The following is a 17,351-nucleotide window of genomic DNA, read 5'->3' as shown; positions in this document are numbered from 1 at the left end:
CAAATTTCACTGTAATCTCTAAGGCAGATTTCACTATCTCCAGTTTGGGGAAAAATGCCAGATATATAATTTTCTCATACAGAATTTATTTTTATCAGTTAGTTTTGTGAATTTTCCTTTAAAAAATTTTGGTGTGCATCACTATCTGGTGATCACTCATTGGCTTGATTATTTCAATGCTGTCCAAGGATCCATCAATGCCTATATGCTCGAGTTGCCCAGGCCAGGCTGGGGTTAGATTTTTTAAGCCCAAGCTTAGTCTGACTCCGGACTTGATCATACTCGTTCACATCTTTGTAGAAAGCTTCAATAGGTAAAAAGGCTAGAAATAGATGTTAAGAGCTGTAAGTAATTTATATAGTTTCACTTAGTTCCTTTATTTGAATGGAAGATGACTGTACTTTAAATTTTCAGTTAAAGTTCCCTGGCATAGTTTAGCTCAATACCTGGAAAGACAGACAACGGTATGATGAAGGAAAACAAACCTTATATTTATTCTAGTAATCAATTATGTTTTCGTCAAATCAAGCTAGTAGGTAGAGCACAATTTCCGCTAATACTGTTGCATTAGAAATGTCGTGGTAGATGGCGTTCAAATGAAACTCCTAGTAGTATTCTTGTTTAGAAAATTTGGCCGACTCTTTATTCTTATTATATAATATAGATCCTGAAGTTTTGAGCCCCACGAGACGGCACTGGTCAGAAAAAGCTCCTGAGACCTGAGGTTTCAAAGTTGAAATTGTTACATTCGGATGGAAAAGCATCATATAAGGAATGAGGTCTTCCAAGTCTTCAGTTTCTCATCCTATCAATGGCTTCATTCATCTTGCTTCTGCTTTTCTCCTTTCTATGGCCTCGTATAACAGTGTCGGTTACAGTGGACGGCTTAAACACAACTCATTCAATTAGAGATGGTGACACCTTAGTTTCAGCTGGTGGAATCTTTGAACTAGGATTCTTTAGCTCCGGTTCCAGCAGCAAAAGATACTTGGGAATATGGTATACAAATTCTGTTACGACGGTTCCATGGGTGGCCAATAGGGAAGTTCCCCTTGATGATAGATCAGGTGTTGTGACAGTTACCAACCAGGGAATTCTTGTCCTTTTAGATGGTAATGGGAGCGCCGTTTGGTCTTCTAATGCATCGAGACCTGTTCGTAGCCCAGTTGTGCAGCTCTTGGACTCGGGAAATCTTGTTGTGAAAGATGAGGGTGACAGTAATCTAGAAAACTTCATTTGGCAAAGTTTTGATTATCCAGGCAATACGTTCATTGCAGGCATGAAGATTGGATGGGACTTTAGAACAGGCCTGGATCGTTACCTGTCATCGTGGAAAAGTCCTGATGATCCTGCAGCAGGTAGGTTCACATATAGATTTGAGCTTGGCGGATTTCCAGAGGTTATAGTTAGAGAGGGATCGGCTGTGAGATACAGGTCTGGACCTTATAATGGTGTGCGGATGAGTGGGATGCTTGAAATGCAGGAAAACCCTATGTATACTTATGATTTTGTTTTTGATGACAAGGAGTTATATCTAACATTCATTGCTCGAAATAGGTCAATTCTTTTAAGGGGGGTGCTAAGTAGTCAGAATGGAGCTATAGAACCCTTCATGTGGATTGATCCAAATCAGGGTTGGATACAAAATCTTCCACTTTACATAGATAATTGCGACAGGTATGCATTATGTGGAGCTAATGGTATCTGTGACAACAACAAGTCCCCTGTATGTAGTTGCATGACTGGATTTGTACCGAAGAGTCCAAGGGAATGGGATGCAATCCCAGGGACAGGTGGCTGTGTGAGAAAGACTCAGCTAAACTGTTCTGGAGATGGATTTATACAGGTCTCCGCAGTAAAGGTGCCAGAAACAAAACATTCATGGTATAGTTACAGTATAAACTTAGAGGGGTGCAAAAACCTCTGCTTGGCGAATTGCTCATGCACTGCTTATGCTAATTTGGACATAACAAATGGAGGAAGTGGGTGCTTGCTCTGGTTTACTGACCTTATTGATATACGATACATAACTGATAGTGGTCAGGATATCTATGTGAAGGTTGCTGCATCAGAACTCGGTATGAAATACCCTCAATCCTGAAACTTGTAGTCTATTACATAGTATTTTGAAGCTTCTATATAATCTTTATATTCCATAGAGATGCAACAGAGATAGTATCTGACAGATATAAAGTGATATACTAAAAAGTATAAACTCGAATTTTCCTGCTAGGTTGGAATGGTACTATTCACTGCAATAAATGTTGTATCTGAAAGGATGTAAATAATTTTCTGTTATGATTTGCTTTCCATATAGATCAAAATAAGAGCACAACAAACAAAACAAAATCCAATGCCAACGGAACAATTATTGTAGCAACCTCTGCAGCATCTGCAGCAGTACTGCTAATTGTAGGCCTAACCTTGGTCTTGGTTTTAAGGAGGAAAAAAAAACAGAAGAAAGGTAGATCTTTCCTTTTCCCCCAATTCATTTTTCATGATGTTTTTATGGATTTTTTTTTTGTTACAACTGCAAGGGAAATATCGAAACTAACATGCTGTGAGAATGTGTATCAATTTAACATACTCAGAATCAAGTACGAAAGAAACTTAGTACGAGTCAATTGCTTTGATTTGGTAAAATACCAAACTTCTTCAGCTTAAAAGTTAGATTGAGGGAACATAAAAGGAATGAATGCACATGTTATTCCAGTGGATAGTATCTTTATTGTAACGGCTCTCGAACATACGCTTGAGCATGCATTGGAAATTCTTGGAAATGAATTGATTTTTTACAATAAGTTGCATATTATATTTACTCAACTTGCTACTTCACAGGACCCCTGATACACACCTCAGATAGCATTTCCGATTATCAAAGTCACAACGAAGATATAGAGTTACCATTATTTGATTTAACAGCTATTACTTCTGCAACCGATAACTTCTCAATGAAGAATATACTCGGAGAAGGAGGTTTTGGATACGTCTACAAGGTAACAATATGATAAAATATTGTAAAATACTTTACGGTTTTTTCTCCATTGGTTCCACATCTTTCCAGTTACATACAATCATACATACTACTGTTTTCTCAGCAATGTTGAAAATAACCTTTGATTAATGATTATATACCTTCTTAGGGTGTTTTGAAGGATGGACAAGAAATTGCTGTGAAGAGGCTGTCAAAGAGTTCTAAACAAGGACTCAATGAGTTCACAAATGAAGTTAAACATATTGCTAAACTTCAACATAGGAATTTGGTGAAGCTCCTAGGATGCTGTATTCAAGCAGATGAAAAGATGTTGGTCTATGAATACATGCCTAACAAAAGCCTAGACTTCTTTATCTTTGGTATGTCTTTATCAAACCCATGAAATTTAGCTTATTTGGACTTCATTCATTTGGTTATCCTTCTCTATTGAAAGATTTAATAAGCCATAAAATGTCTTGATTTGTTTAAAACTTGAGAAGACCAAACTCAAAGAATGTCACTAGATTGGCCAATGCGCAACCACATTATCAATGGGATTGCTAGAGGGCTTCTTTATCTTCACCAAGATTCCAGACAAAGAATAATACATAGAGATCTTAAAGCGGGTAATATTTTATTAGACAATGAAATGAATCCGAAAATTTCTGATTTTGGCTTGGCTAGAAGTTTTGGGGAAAAGGAAACCACAGCAAACACAAAGAAAGTGGTGGGAACATAGTAAGTAATGAGCCCAAGAATGCAATTACATAGTTTAAATTCAATACTTCAAAACTTGTTTTCTTATTTTTCTTCTTTTCTTACAGCGGTTATATGTCTCCAGAGTATGCAATTGATGGACTTTACTCGATTAAATCCGATGTTTTCAGCTTTGGTGTTTTGGTTCTAGAGATAGTGAGTGGGAAGAGAAATAGAGGATTCTATCATCCAGATCATCACCATAACCTCCTTGGACATGTAAGTGTCAAATGATAGTATTCTTCTCTTATCAAGATGTCAAATTCTAGTATTGTTAAAACAGTTTTATTTGCTTAGGCATGGAGACTATTTTGTGATGGCAATTCCTTGGAATTGGTTGCTGATCCAATTAAGGACACCTGCAATCACTTCGAAGTTCTAAGATCGATTCATGTAGGCCTGCTATGCGTGCAACGAAGTCTAGAAGATAGGCCAAACATGTCAAATGTTGTTCTGATGCTAAGTAGTGAAGTTCTATTGCCTCAGCCTAAACAACCAGGATTTTTCACTGAGAGAGATCTGGTTGAAGCTACTTCTTCATCAGATAATTTGAAACCATCTTGTTCTAATGATTTTGCAATCACAGTAATAGAGGCAAGATAAATGAGAATTTCATGTCAATGTTGTGACTTCTAGTGTGTTTAACCTTTTAAAAATGATGGTTGTCATTGTAAGTATATTTGTTGCCACTGAACCATGCTAGCAAGCTGGTTATTTTCATTTATTTTGTTCCCATATCCAATTTGAATTTCATAAATAAAATTTAATTATCAACCCTTCTTTTATTTCTTTCAATGTTAATGGGGTCAATATTGAAAAATAATGGATTTGATCATGTTCTAGACTTTTCAAAATTCCTTCAGACTGTCCATTGACATTTAGACTTTACAGGAAAATGTGATCGATGATTGAATATTCAAAAGAGATTAGCAACTTAAACTTCTCTAGAATTTGCTCTCTGTCTCTCTCTTCTTCTTTTTTTTTTTTTTGGAATGATCCTGTCATGTTAGAATAAACTTGGACTAAAATGTTTATATTTGGTAATTACTGAATAAGGCTGAAAGGACAGGTGATTCGATTGAACCTTGGACATTGATCCTCCGTTAGAAGAATTACAAACCTGATTAGATTCTTATGAATGAACTGAGAAATGCAAAAAAAAAAACATCAAATTTGCTTTTGTTATTGTCAAGGTCAATGTAAAGAGGCTTTTCACCTTTTTATTTTTTTTTTTTACAAATAAAGTCTATGAAGATCTAGACTCAACTTATAAGATATTATTTGTTTTAATTCAAAGATCTCATAGTAAGATACCTCACAAGTTTGAGATTAAATCTCAACTTATATATTATATCATATTTACACATCTTCTAATGTGGGATTGATGGCGTCACAATCTCCTTACCTTTAAAACTTAACATTTCTGTTAAGTCGAGTTCAACTATAGAATCAAGATCACATTAGATGTTGAGATTCTAGAGATAACTCCCAACCATGTAATACTTAATAACTCCCACAATGTAGATTAAATATCAACTTATATATTATACCATATTCACATATTCTTCTAATGTGAGATTGTGGGCGTCACAATCTCTCCACCTTTAAAACTTGACATCCTTGTCAAGTTGAGTCCAACCACAAGACTAAGATAACATTTAACGTTAAGATTCTAGAGGTGGCTCCCAACCATGTAATACTTAGTTACTCCCACAATGTAACACTTAGTTCCCGTCGATTGGTAACCTAGCTCTAATATCATTTGTGGAGACTCACACCTAATTTGTGAGATATTGTCCACTTTGACTTGAAGGTTTCATAGTTTTGTCCCATAAAAAGTGTCTCACAGATTTAAGTTTAGATTTTTCTCTCTATATATATCATACCATATCCACATATTTTTTCAATATGGAATTAGGGGTGTTACAATCTCTTCATTTTTAAAGCTTGACACATTTGTCAAGTCAAATCCAATCACAGGACCAATATCACACTGAACGTTGAGATTCTAGAGGTGGTTCTTAACCGTATAGAATTTAGTGACTCCTATGACCTTACCGTGTAGCACTTAATGACTCTTATAATGTAGCATTTAGTTTTTGTTGACTAGTGACCACTCTGATACTATTTGTGAAACCTGCACCCAACCTGCGAGATATTGTCAGCTTTAACCCAAATGTCTCACGATTTTGTCCTACAAAAGATATCTCACAAGTTTAAGATTAAGTCTCAACTTATATATTATAACATATCCATACATTCTTCTAATGTGGGATTAAGGATGGAGACCCACACCTAACCTGTGAGGTATTTTTCATTTTAACATGAAGGTTTTATAGTTTTATCCCACAAAAATTATCTAATAAGTTTGGGATTAAGTCTTAACTTATAACCATATGCATACATTCTTCCAATGTGGGATTAAGAGTGTTACAAAGTCTCAATGTGAAAATAAAAAACAAAAAATACAAATTTAAAGATTAAATTAATTTTTTTATTATAGAACTAAACTCAGACTTATTGGATATTATACCTCTACTCTTTTTCTTTAGTCTGATAACCATATCTCTTCTTAGAAACCATCAATCTTGCATAAAAGGATGTTCTTGTTATAACTGTGATGCTCTCAATCTCATATTGAAAGAATATATAGATATAGTATGGTATATATATAAAGATCTAAACTCAAATTTGTGTGATGTTTTTTGTGAAACAAAACTGTGAGACCTTTAGGTCAAGGTAGACAATATCTTGTAAGTTAGGAGTAGGTCTCCACAAATAGTATCAGAGCAATCATCAGTTGATGGAAACTAAATGCTACATGGTGGGGCTATGAGAGTCACTAAGTGTTACACAATGGAAAACTACCTTTAAAATCTCAACATTTAATGTGAACTTGGTTCTATGGTCAGATTTGTTTTGATAAAAATGTCAAACTTTAAATGTAGACAGATTGTAATACCTCTAATCTTACATTGAAAGTATGTGTAGATATGATATGATAAATACATAGAGATCTAAACTTAAATTTGTAAGGTACCTTTTGCAAGATAAAATGGTAAGATTTTTGGATTAAAGCAGTTAATTCCTCACAAGTTGGATATGAGTTTCCATAACAACATCCATTGAATTTATCACATAAAGTAAATTTTGTAGTAAGTATAACCTATTCATGTTCTTGTATTTCTTAAATTGGATTGAGAGGAAGTGAAGGAAACGAAAGGAGAATAAAAGAAATATATATATATTTGTTTGGTTTTCATTTTAAATTAAAAAAAAAAAAGAAATGGGTTAAGCTACTTTCCTTTTTCTTCAATAGTTTCATTTTTTGAATTACTCCAATTTGAGGAAAAGGTAAAGAAAGAAAATGAGTAAAAGCTTTTTAAACTAAAAAAATTACTTGGCTATGTTTAGGTTGTAAGGGCGTTATAATAATTTTAGTCAATTATGATAAAAGTGGTATTTTAGTAATTATGTTAAAATGAACATTATAATAATTTTAATTAATCATAAAAAGGGGCATTACAATCAACTTAGATACGTGTAATTTAATTGTCAAGTAATTAAAATGGCATTATGATCATTTATAAGGAGATTCATTTTATATTATTGTATGGATGTTAAAATTTAATTCGTAATTATCATGCAATAAAAATGATATTTTCATAATTATGATTAGATGATTTTATAATAATTTTGATCAATTATAATATAAGGGGTATTTTTTTTAATTATGGTTGGAGATGCATTATGTGAAGCAAATAAAAATGATTTTTTTTCTAATTATGGTTAGATGGTATTATAGTGATTTTAGCAATTATAATATGAGTGATATTTTCATAACCTTGGTTAGAGGTTTTATAGTAATTTTAGCAAATTATAATATGAGGGATACTTTAATAAGTATGGTAGAAGGGACATAATAAATTTGGTAAATGATGATAGAAGGGCATTTATGTAATTATAGTTGTAGAGCATTACAGTAACTTTAGTCAATTATGGTAAGAGAGATATTTTACTAATTGTATTAAGAGAGCATTATAATAATTTTAGTTAATCATAGAAAGAGAGGAATCATAGTTGATTTGGATGCATGTAATTTAATTATCAAATAATTAAAAAGGCATTATGATAATTTTTAAAGAGATTAATTTCATATTATTGTATGGATGTTAAAATTTAATGCATAATCTTGAAGCAATTAAAAGGGTATTTTAATAATTATGCTTAAAAATATTATAGTAATTTTAATAAATTATAATGAGAGGTATTTTCATAATTATGATAGGAGAAGCATCATATGAAGTAATCAAAATGGTATTTTTTTGTAATTATGGCTAAAGGGTATGACAATAATTTTAGTCAGAGAGGTATTTTTATAATTATAGTAAAAGAGATATTATAATAATTTTAAAAAATTATAATAAAGAAAAAAAATAAACACACGACATACAATTAATATCAAATGAGTCTTACAAAAAAAATTAATAAAACAAATTTTATTAAATATTTTTAAAAAAATTTAATTAAAAAAGTAATAAAGACAAAAAAATTTGATATAAATGGGTTTCAAATATAAATTTTTTTTAAAAAATATAATTTTATAATATTAAAAATATTTATTAAATAATTTTAAAGAAAAGTAAAGACAGAAAAAAAAGTAAAATAAAAAAACTGACACGCGATAATCAAAAGCAAATAGAATTTGTAGACTGCACATTATTATTGTGTTCCCAAAGAATAAAAAAAATCTTAATTATTTTTTCATTTAAAAAAATCGAAAAGGGTAAAGAAGAAAAAACAAAAAAAAATTTGTATAAGTTGATTCACAGATAAAAATACAATCTTTATAAATATATATATATATTTATAATTTTTTAAAAGAAAAAAAGAAAAAAAAGAAACAAAACAAAAAAGAAGAGAAGGACCAATCATGGGTTAACAAGTGGCACCCCAATATTTAAAAATAATTATGAAAAAAAATTAAAAAATTAACAAAAATTTTTTTAAAAAATAACACGTGGCTTGAGTTAGGTAATGTACTATTCATCCATGCATGACCAAAATTTAAGTAACAGACAGTCTTACTTTTATTATTATTATTTTTAATTTTTAAAAATACTTTATAAGTTTCACAAGTGATATTAATATTTACTTTTTTAATCAAACCTAAACTCATATCATTACTTATTTTACTTTTTTGTAGCTGTCATCAATGCATTATATTAAGTTTTTAAATTTATTTTTATGGATTTTTTGTATGTATATTTTTTATTCATTTATTCTTTCTTTTAGCATATTGTTTATTTTCGACGAAAATAAATTTTTAAGTTATTTTTGGTTTAGGTAATATCCAATTGTCCATAAAGAAAAAAAATCATATTATTTATTTTTTAATTTATTTTGAGTCTTATATACTTTTTATATTTTATTATTATTTTATAAATTTGGCAAAAATAAAAAGAAAAAAATGTACAATTATAAAAAATTTCTATATTAATGGAGCTTATTAAATTTGTAAAAAAATATTACTATAAATTTATTATTAATTTAATTACTAAGAAATATTTAAATTATTGAATTTTTTATTGGAACTAATTCTGAAAAAGATACAATTTATAGAAATAATTTCAAACTTAAATTATTTTAGAGATAATAAAATAACACAATTTTTTCTTTCTTTTCTACTCAAAATAATTAATTTCTAGGTTATTGCTACCACAAATAAAACAATTCAAGGTATAATTGAAAAATAATATTATCATGAATTATTTTTTTCTTTTATTTTTCACTTTTTAATCGATTGTAGTTCTTTTTGTTTTTTGACATCATCCCTCGTCATTAGCTCCGTATGTTTCAAAAACCAGATTCTTTGGTCTATTCCGGTGGCTTTGTACAACCTTCCAACAAGCCTATAGTAGCCAACGGATTGAGAAGTCAAAAGTGAAGACTGAAGACCCAAATTTTATGTGGTGGTTTTCAAATTATTCAATTCAGTTGAAGAAATATGTAAGAAACAGTAAGGCAGGAAGAGGCTTTCATCATAGCTTTAAACTTTTTATTTCCGATGAAAGGCCTTACCATATTTCTTGTTATTTGCTACTTTCTGTGTTCTAATATAGTAATAACATCCACTCAGGTAGACACTATAGATACGACTCGATCAATTAAAGATGGAGAGACCATAGTTTCAGCAGGTGGAGTCTTTGAAGTAGGATTTTTTAGCCCTGGTGATTCCAAGAAACGGTACTTGGGAATATGGTACAAGAAATCTATGACGACTATTGTGTGGGTGGCCAACAGGGAAGTGGGCCTAAATGATCATTCCGGTGTTCTAAGAGTTTCCAACCCGGGAATTCTTGTCCTTGATCACAATGGGAGCACTGTTTGGTCTTCCAACTCAACAAGACCTGCTCGTAGGCCGGTTGCACAGATCTTGGATTCAGGTAACCTCGTCGTTAAAGAGAAGACTGATAATAACCCTGGAAACTTCATATGGCAGAGCTTTGATTATCCTTCTGATACTTTTCTACCAAACATGAAGATTGGAAAGGACTTTGTAACTGGCCTTGATCGTTACTTGTCATCATGGAAGGATACCAACGATCCTTCTCAGGGTAAATTTACCTATGGATTTGATCTTGGTGGCTTCCCAGAGTGGATTCTGAAAGAGGGTTCAACAGTGAAATTGCGCCGTGGACCCTGGAATGGTGTGAGGTTTAGTGGGGTACCTGCACTCATACCAAACTCTCTTTATAGATTTGAATTTGTTTTCAATGAGAAAGAGGTGTATTTCAGCTGGAGCCTTACTAACAACTCTGATCTTTCAAGGTTATTGGTCCTTCCTAATGGCAATATACAGCGTTTCACATGGATTGATGAAGCCCAAAATTGGGTACTTCATCTTCCACCATATCAGGATACTTGTGACAGTTATGCATTATGTGGTGTAAATGGCAACTGCAACAATAACAACAACAACGCCCCAGTGTGCAGTTGCTTAAACGGATTTGAGCCAAAAAAAAAAAAAGAATGGGAAGTGGTACCTGGGTTGGGTGGATGCGTGAGAAAGACTCCGCTAAACTGTTCTGGAGATGGATTTCTGAAGTACTCTGGACTAAAGTTGCCCGATTCAAGACATTCCTGGTTTAACAATAGTATGAACCTGGAGGAGTGCAAGAACCACTGCATGAAGAACTGCTCGTGCACAGCTTATTCTAATTTGGACATACGAGGAGGAGGAAGCGGGTGCCTGATCTGGTTTAATGATCTGATTGATGTTAGAGAGGTGACTGGAAATGAACAAGATATTTATATAAGAATGGCTGCAGGAGAACTTGGTATGTTACCATCCCTAACCTTCAAAGTCTGATTCTTATACAAGGACTTCTATGAAACTTCAGAAAATATACGTTAGGAACAGAGCGACTTTCTAGGTTTTAGTCTATTCTAGATAACCTAAGCTTAAAGTGAAAGTGACCTAAAAAGAATGCAAGAGCAGCATTTTTTTTTGTTACATCTCCAAGTAGGACTGCTGAAATTTTATCATGGGGTTTCTGGTCAAATTTCTCCACAAATTTTTGTTTTGAATAGCAATATGTTTATTTGAACCTGATATGGTGAGAAGTAGCAGTTAGATTCGGATTTGGATTTGGTATCCTACCTGAACCAATGGCTTGAGTTATGTGCCAACAAATAGATTGATAAGCATGAAATTGAGTGATCAAAATTCCTTATTTTAATCTCAATGTTTTTCTGTTGTGGTTTTCTTTGTGTACAGATCAAATAGACAGTAAGAATACCACAGCCGAACCCAATGTGAAGAAAAGTAGAGCGATAATTGTTGTCAGCATTGCATTACCTACCATAGCTCTGTTCCTAATGATAGTTTTCTTTGCTAGGAGGAAGAAACACCATAAAAGAGGTATATATGTTCCTTTTATTAAAGGGTTTATGAAAGTTCTGCCAAGTTTCACTTGAAACAATCAAATAGACAAAAAAACTATTGTTATTCATATTAACTTATTATTTTCAATTAAAAAAAAAAGAAGAAGAAGAACTTCACTTACAAAAATTGGGTAGGTAATGAATGGATGTTGCCAATGGGATAGCATCCCTACTGCCTACTGTTGCTTGTCATTCATCTGCTGGAGGTTTCTAATTTTATTAAAAAGCTGAGGTTTTATAGATAGGTTGCTGGTATCATTTTTTTTTTTTTTTGTGTATATCCATGTTCCTTCTTTGCAGGATTTCTTAAATGCATTGGTGGAAGCAGTTCAAATAATCAAAATCAGAGGGAAGATCCAGAATTACCATTGTTTGACAAGGCCACAATTGCCCATGCAACAAAAAATTTTTGTGATATGAACAAGCTTGGGGAAGGTGGTTTTGGAACTGTCTATAAGGTAACAATGTAGTAAATTGGATAGCAATATCCTCATTGTTAATAACTATGATTGTTTCTACCTCTTGTATTGACATCAGTAGCCATATATAACTGAGGTTTTCTGCAACTTCATCTTTACTTGCCTACTCTAGAGAGACGGAATATGGGATTCAGTGACTATTATTCGTATTGTTGCTCAATAGATATTGACAAAACTTTTCAACTAGCAAGACTCGGCAATTCAGAGATCATTGAAACTGTGTTTTTCTGTGGGTGGGGTGGACTATCAGGTGTTTGGTTATGAAAATAGGAAAACTATACTTCTTACATGCCAAATGATGCTTGTTTAAATTTGGCAGCTTCAAACAAACTTTTCAGCATTACAATAATTGATCTTTGGTTATCAACATCAGGGTCTATTGAAGGATGGACAAGAAATAGCAGTAAAGAGGCTATCAGAGAATTCGAAACAAGGTCTTAATGAGTTCAAAAATGAAGTACGTCTTATTGCAAAGCTGCAGCACCGAAATTTAGTGAAGCTTCTTGGTAGCTGTATCGAAGGAGATGATAAGATGTTGATCTATGAATTTATGCCCAACAAAAGCTTGAACTTCTTTCTTTTTGGTAACCTTTCTTAACTTTGCATATGGCTGCATTCAGCATATAACCATAACTTAATATTTTTAAGTCCAATATCAAAATCCGGTCTTTAGGTTGCATGCTGAATTGGTTAGCCAATGCATAAATTACACATTTCCAAGTTCACTTGGGCCATTTAAAATTGTTTCTTTTCTTTATATTCCTTTTTTAAATCCGGATATTGAATTGTGTAAGAAATCGAGCAGATGAAGCTCAAAGCCTGTCCCTGGATTGGCCTAAGCGCTACAACATCATCAATGGAATTGCTCGTGGACTCCTTTATCTTCATCAAGATTCCAGGCAAAGAATAATTCATAGAGATCTGAAAGCGGGTAATATATTACTAGACAGTCAACTGAACCCAAAAATTTCAGACTTTGGCCTTGCTAGAAGTTTTGGAGAAAATGAAACCAAAGAAAAGACCAAGAAAGTGGTGGGAACATAGTAAGTTTTAGCCCCATCATGGTAAAACATTTAGTGTCAACATATCGTGTAAATTTGAAGCAACATTCACGATTTTCTGCAGTGGTTACATGTCTCCTGAGTATGCAATCGATGGGCTTTACTCAATTAAATCTGATGTTTTTAGCTTTGGTGTGTTGGTGCTAGAGATTGTTAATGGCCAAAGAAACAGAGGATTCACACATCCAGATCACCACCATAACCTTCCTGGGCATGTAAGTTTGAAATGATGATCACCTTTCACGTTTCACCTTTTTGATGTGATTTCTATTATAATTGAAGTTGTTTTAACTCAATATCTAGGCCTGGAAGTTACATGCTGAAGGGAAGTCCTTGGAACTGATTGCTGCACCAATTAGGGACACCTGCAATCTATCTGAAGTTCTGAGATCAATTCATATAGGTCTATTATGCGTGCAACGGAGTCCAGAAGATAGGCCAAGCATGTCAAATGTGGTCCTGATGCTTGGTGGTGAAAGTCCTTTGCCTCAGCCTAAACAACCAGGTTTTTTCAATGAAAGGGATCTAGTTGAAGATAACACTTCAGCAAGCTGTCAGAAACTCTGTTCATTTGACGAATTCACCATTACACTAATGGAGGGAAGATAACGACATGTTTCTCATCGATACCTTTCCATTTTATTTCCTTATTTTCATGTCTTGATGTAATACCCCAGCCTAAATAATAATTGAGCTAGACTATTATCAAAACTCATTAGTTTAATTAAGAGATTAATTACCAATAAAAGTGTGCTGAAGTATTTTATGAGAAAAAACTTAGCATTTTTATTTAACTTGAAACTGAAAAGAAAATGAAAGCTCTTCTTCATCATCTTCTTTATGGTTAAGAAGTTTGAAAAATGAAGTTAAGCATTCAAAATCAAAGGCTATAATCAGATTAATTTCCTAAAGGTTAATATACTTCCTCCTTTTATTTAAGAAAAATATTATGTTGGTTATTATTATTTGAAGTTCAAGTTTATGGGAGAAAACCCTAAAAATTTTATGAAATCTCTCACTAATCTTCATGATTTAGGTAAATTATTGGGCTTTGTTTTCTTAATGTTGTTAATATTTGATGATGATTTTTTTAATGGATTTTAAAGGTTGAAAGTAGGGATTTCGGTTTTTAAAAATTGAGAAAAAAATGCTATTTTTGGATAAAATGTTATTATTTACAACAGCAAATTAAAATGAAATTCTATATTAAAGGATAAATTATTACTATAAGTATTATATGTCATTGCAACGTTGTCCAACGCAACAATCAAAAGTAGATTTTGAGGTTTTTACGAAAAATTATCTAATTTTTACTTAAAGATGTGTAGGTTGCTCTAGCAAGGAGGAATTATGAAAATTCTCTTAATTTTAATACAATGAATCACGACTTGACCATATATGTTTGGAAAGCTTATTGAGTTTATTTTCTAATGAAACAAGTAGAACTAAATTTCGAGTTTCCTATGAATAAATATTTAATTTTTACCAAAAGGTATACATGCTTTATAGTTATAGCATATGACATGGATTGTAAAAATTATTACAATTAATCTATAAGAAATTATGTCGTGAACCATATATAGTTAAAAAGTTTATCGAGTCTAGTTTCTAATGCACTAAAAAGATCTTAATTTTGAATTATATATCTTAAGATACAAACACTTTAGTGAAAACAAATCATGCTGCTAAAATTAGTTAATTAAGTTAACTCTTGTATAATTTAATTTTTTTAGTTTAAATAGCCAAAAAAAGGATTGATTAATTTTTGATATGTTGAAATGATCTTGAATAGGCCATTAATGATTTTGGGAAAAAACTAATTGGTGGAATTGAAAAGAGATAAGTAAAAATCTTACACATTTTGTTTGTTTTCGAACCTACCACTACAAGAGTTTAGGTTTTTAGTGACATTTTTTTTAACATTTAGCGGCATTTATAAACGCCATTAAAAGATTTACGGTGTTTGCAAAAAATGTCACTCAGAGTGCCGGCTATACACACATCGCAAAAAATAATAGCGTTTTCAAAAAAATACCTCATTATTAGTGACTTTTATATCTGAAATGCCGCCATTTTAGTAACGTTTCTATTTTTGAGATGCCGCTAAGTTAGTGACATTTTTATGAGAAAAACTGGTGGCATTTGTAACTGAAACGACGTTACTTTAGAGGCATTTGTATATAAAAATGCTTCTATATTAGCGATGTTTTTTTCTTTGAGACACTACTAATTTGGTGGAGTTTTTATGAGAAAAATGCCGTTGCTTTGATAGCATTTGTAACTGAAAACGCCTCTACTTTAGAGGCATTTGTAACTGAAAATGCCTTTATATTAGCAGTATTTGTATATTTGAGATACTGCTAATTTAATGACGTTTTATGAGAAAAATGCCATTACTTTGGTGGCGTTTGTATAAAAATGCCACTTAACTAGCGGTGTTTGCTGATAAGAGCGCTGCTACTTTTAGTGACGTTTTATGATACAAACGTCACTAACTTATTCATTTAGCAACATTGTTAAACGCAAACGCTGTCATTATGTAAAAATATTTTTTTAATTTATGTTAATAAATTTTATTTTCATTAAAAAGCTTAAATTTAGAAACTGAAATTAATATAAACTTAATTCACGTTTAAATATGCATCTAATTAATACAAAGTTTAATAATTAGTATAATAACATTCAAATATTTTTAATACATTAACAAAATAAAAATTAAAATATATGAAATGAATGATTGCATGCATATTGCTGGCTACCAATTGATGAAGAAAAATTTTCATCTTGGTCACTAGCGTGCTCAAGAACCTATTGAATAATACCATACAATTTTTAACACTTCATTGTAAGCTTTTTTATATTTAAAAATTTAAATATTTACTAAATATAATACCTGAGTGGGTAGAGCACCAAGATCATTTCCTAAAAATTATTGGGCACAAAATTCATTAGATGATTGAATCGATCATGCAACTATTGAAATTTTGCATACTCTTGCTCTATTCTAGCATGTTTTTCTCAATTTTGGAATGCTCCTATTCTCTTTCTGCTTTCATTTGCTAAAAAAGTTATTGCATAGTTTGCAATTCCCCTCTTAATATTGAAATGTCTCGCTAAGACTGACTTGTTGATAATGTAAATTGCTGAGAGCTACGTCCATAGTAGGTAGATGGTGTTGGACCCAATCCAAGGCTTTGGTCTCGTCCATGCCTTTCTTTCCACCAACTTCTATGAATATTCGATTTTTCATTTCTTGCATGTTGAGAGAACCACCAGATGCTATTTTAATCTCATCAACCATTTTCTCTTTCGCTTTCTCTTGTGAATTTATCATATATAACTATCAAGTTTAATGATTAATTGATAATATGTTAAAAAGAGTAAATATTTACTTTCTATTAAATAGATGATACAAATTACCATAATTTTTTGTATTTCGATATTCATGTAAGATTCATCTTTTTTTTTTTGTGTTATGCGAAAACATTTCACACGTTCAATTATACTGCCCATCTCATTCTCTTATACAAAAACATATGTTATTTGATAGGATACATATCAACCGTAACTTATTCATGCATATCAAGCCTGTCAATCAAGTATTAACATTCCGAATAATTTTAATCTCATGTATTTATATTTTGGTCCCGTAACAACACAATAGTTTTAAACATACGCAAACAATAAAAACATTTTGGGCTTTCACACATATTGATCATGGAAACGAAATTCAATTATTTTCTCTCAGTTTAATATCAAGGATTGAAGCCATTCAATACGTTGAAAGTCATCCAAAAGTTTAATTTGTATATTTACCTTTTATATGCAAAAATAGTTCGAAATAGACATAAACGACAACTTTTTCTTTCATATCAACCGTAAAAACTAAGTTCAATCAATCGAACAAGTTTAGTATCAAGTATTGAAGCTATCCAAACTATTAAAATACAACAATAACAACAAGTTTGTATTTTTACCTAAATATATGTAAACAATAACTTTTTTATACATATCATCCATGTCAACTAAGTTCAAAACTTTTGATAAGTTTAATATCATGTATTAAAACTATCAAAACTATTAAAACAGAACAATAACTGTTAATTTGCATATTTACCTTTTAATAGCAAAAAA

At 31.7% G+C, this 17,351-nt stretch overlaps 2 protein-coding genes across 5 annotated transcripts; both read left to right on the top strand.

Moving 5' to 3' along the window:
* Positions 1-655: 655 nt before the first annotated feature.
* LOC111275765 (G-type lectin S-receptor-like serine/threonine-protein kinase At4g27290) lies at positions 656-4,523 on the top strand. The gene is made up of 7 exons (XM_022861278.2): positions 656-2,078; positions 2,318-2,464; positions 2,839-2,996; positions 3,144-3,354; positions 3,475-3,712; positions 3,799-3,949; positions 4,028-4,523. Exons 1-7 carry the CDS (start codon positions 812-814, stop codon positions 4,331-4,333), a joined length of 2,478 nt encoding a protein of 825 aa, XP_022717013.2. The 5' UTR covers positions 656-811; the 3' UTR covers positions 4,334-4,523.
* A 5,055-nt stretch (positions 4,524-9,578) lies between these two features.
* On the top strand, positions 9,579-13,928 carry LOC111275763 (G-type lectin S-receptor-like serine/threonine-protein kinase At4g27290). Of its 4 annotated transcripts, none has more exons than XR_016333676.1 (8): positions 9,579-9,739; positions 9,870-11,070; positions 11,511-11,654; positions 11,978-12,135; positions 12,530-12,740; positions 12,962-13,199; positions 13,365-13,432; positions 13,521-13,928. XR_016333676.1 is itself a non-coding variant. In XM_089754459.1 (8 exons), the coding sequence occupies exons 1-8, from the start codon at positions 9,698-9,700 to the stop codon at positions 13,824-13,826; spliced, it is 2,451 nt and encodes an 816-aa protein (XP_089610585.1). In that variant the 5' UTR covers positions 9,613-9,697; the 3' UTR covers positions 13,827-13,928. The 4 variants fall into 4 exon arrangements, 2 of the variants coding, with proteins under 2 accessions (XP_089610585.1, XP_089610584.1); XM_089754459.1 differs by having other exon boundaries at positions 9,613-9,739; positions 13,282-13,432; XR_016333675.1 differs by lacking the exon at positions 9,579-9,739 and having other exon boundaries at positions 9,746-11,070.
* Positions 13,929-17,351: the final 3,423 nt, after the last annotated feature.

This window comes from Durio zibethinus, chromosome 25 (genome assembly GCF_047325235.1).
Source record: "Durio zibethinus cultivar Kanyao isolate XHJ-2024 chromosome 25, ASM4732523v1, whole genome shotgun sequence".
NCBI lineage: Eukaryota > Viridiplantae > Streptophyta > Magnoliopsida > Malvales > Malvaceae > Durio > Durio zibethinus.
This window is presented reverse-complemented; position numbering and strand designations above follow the sequence as displayed.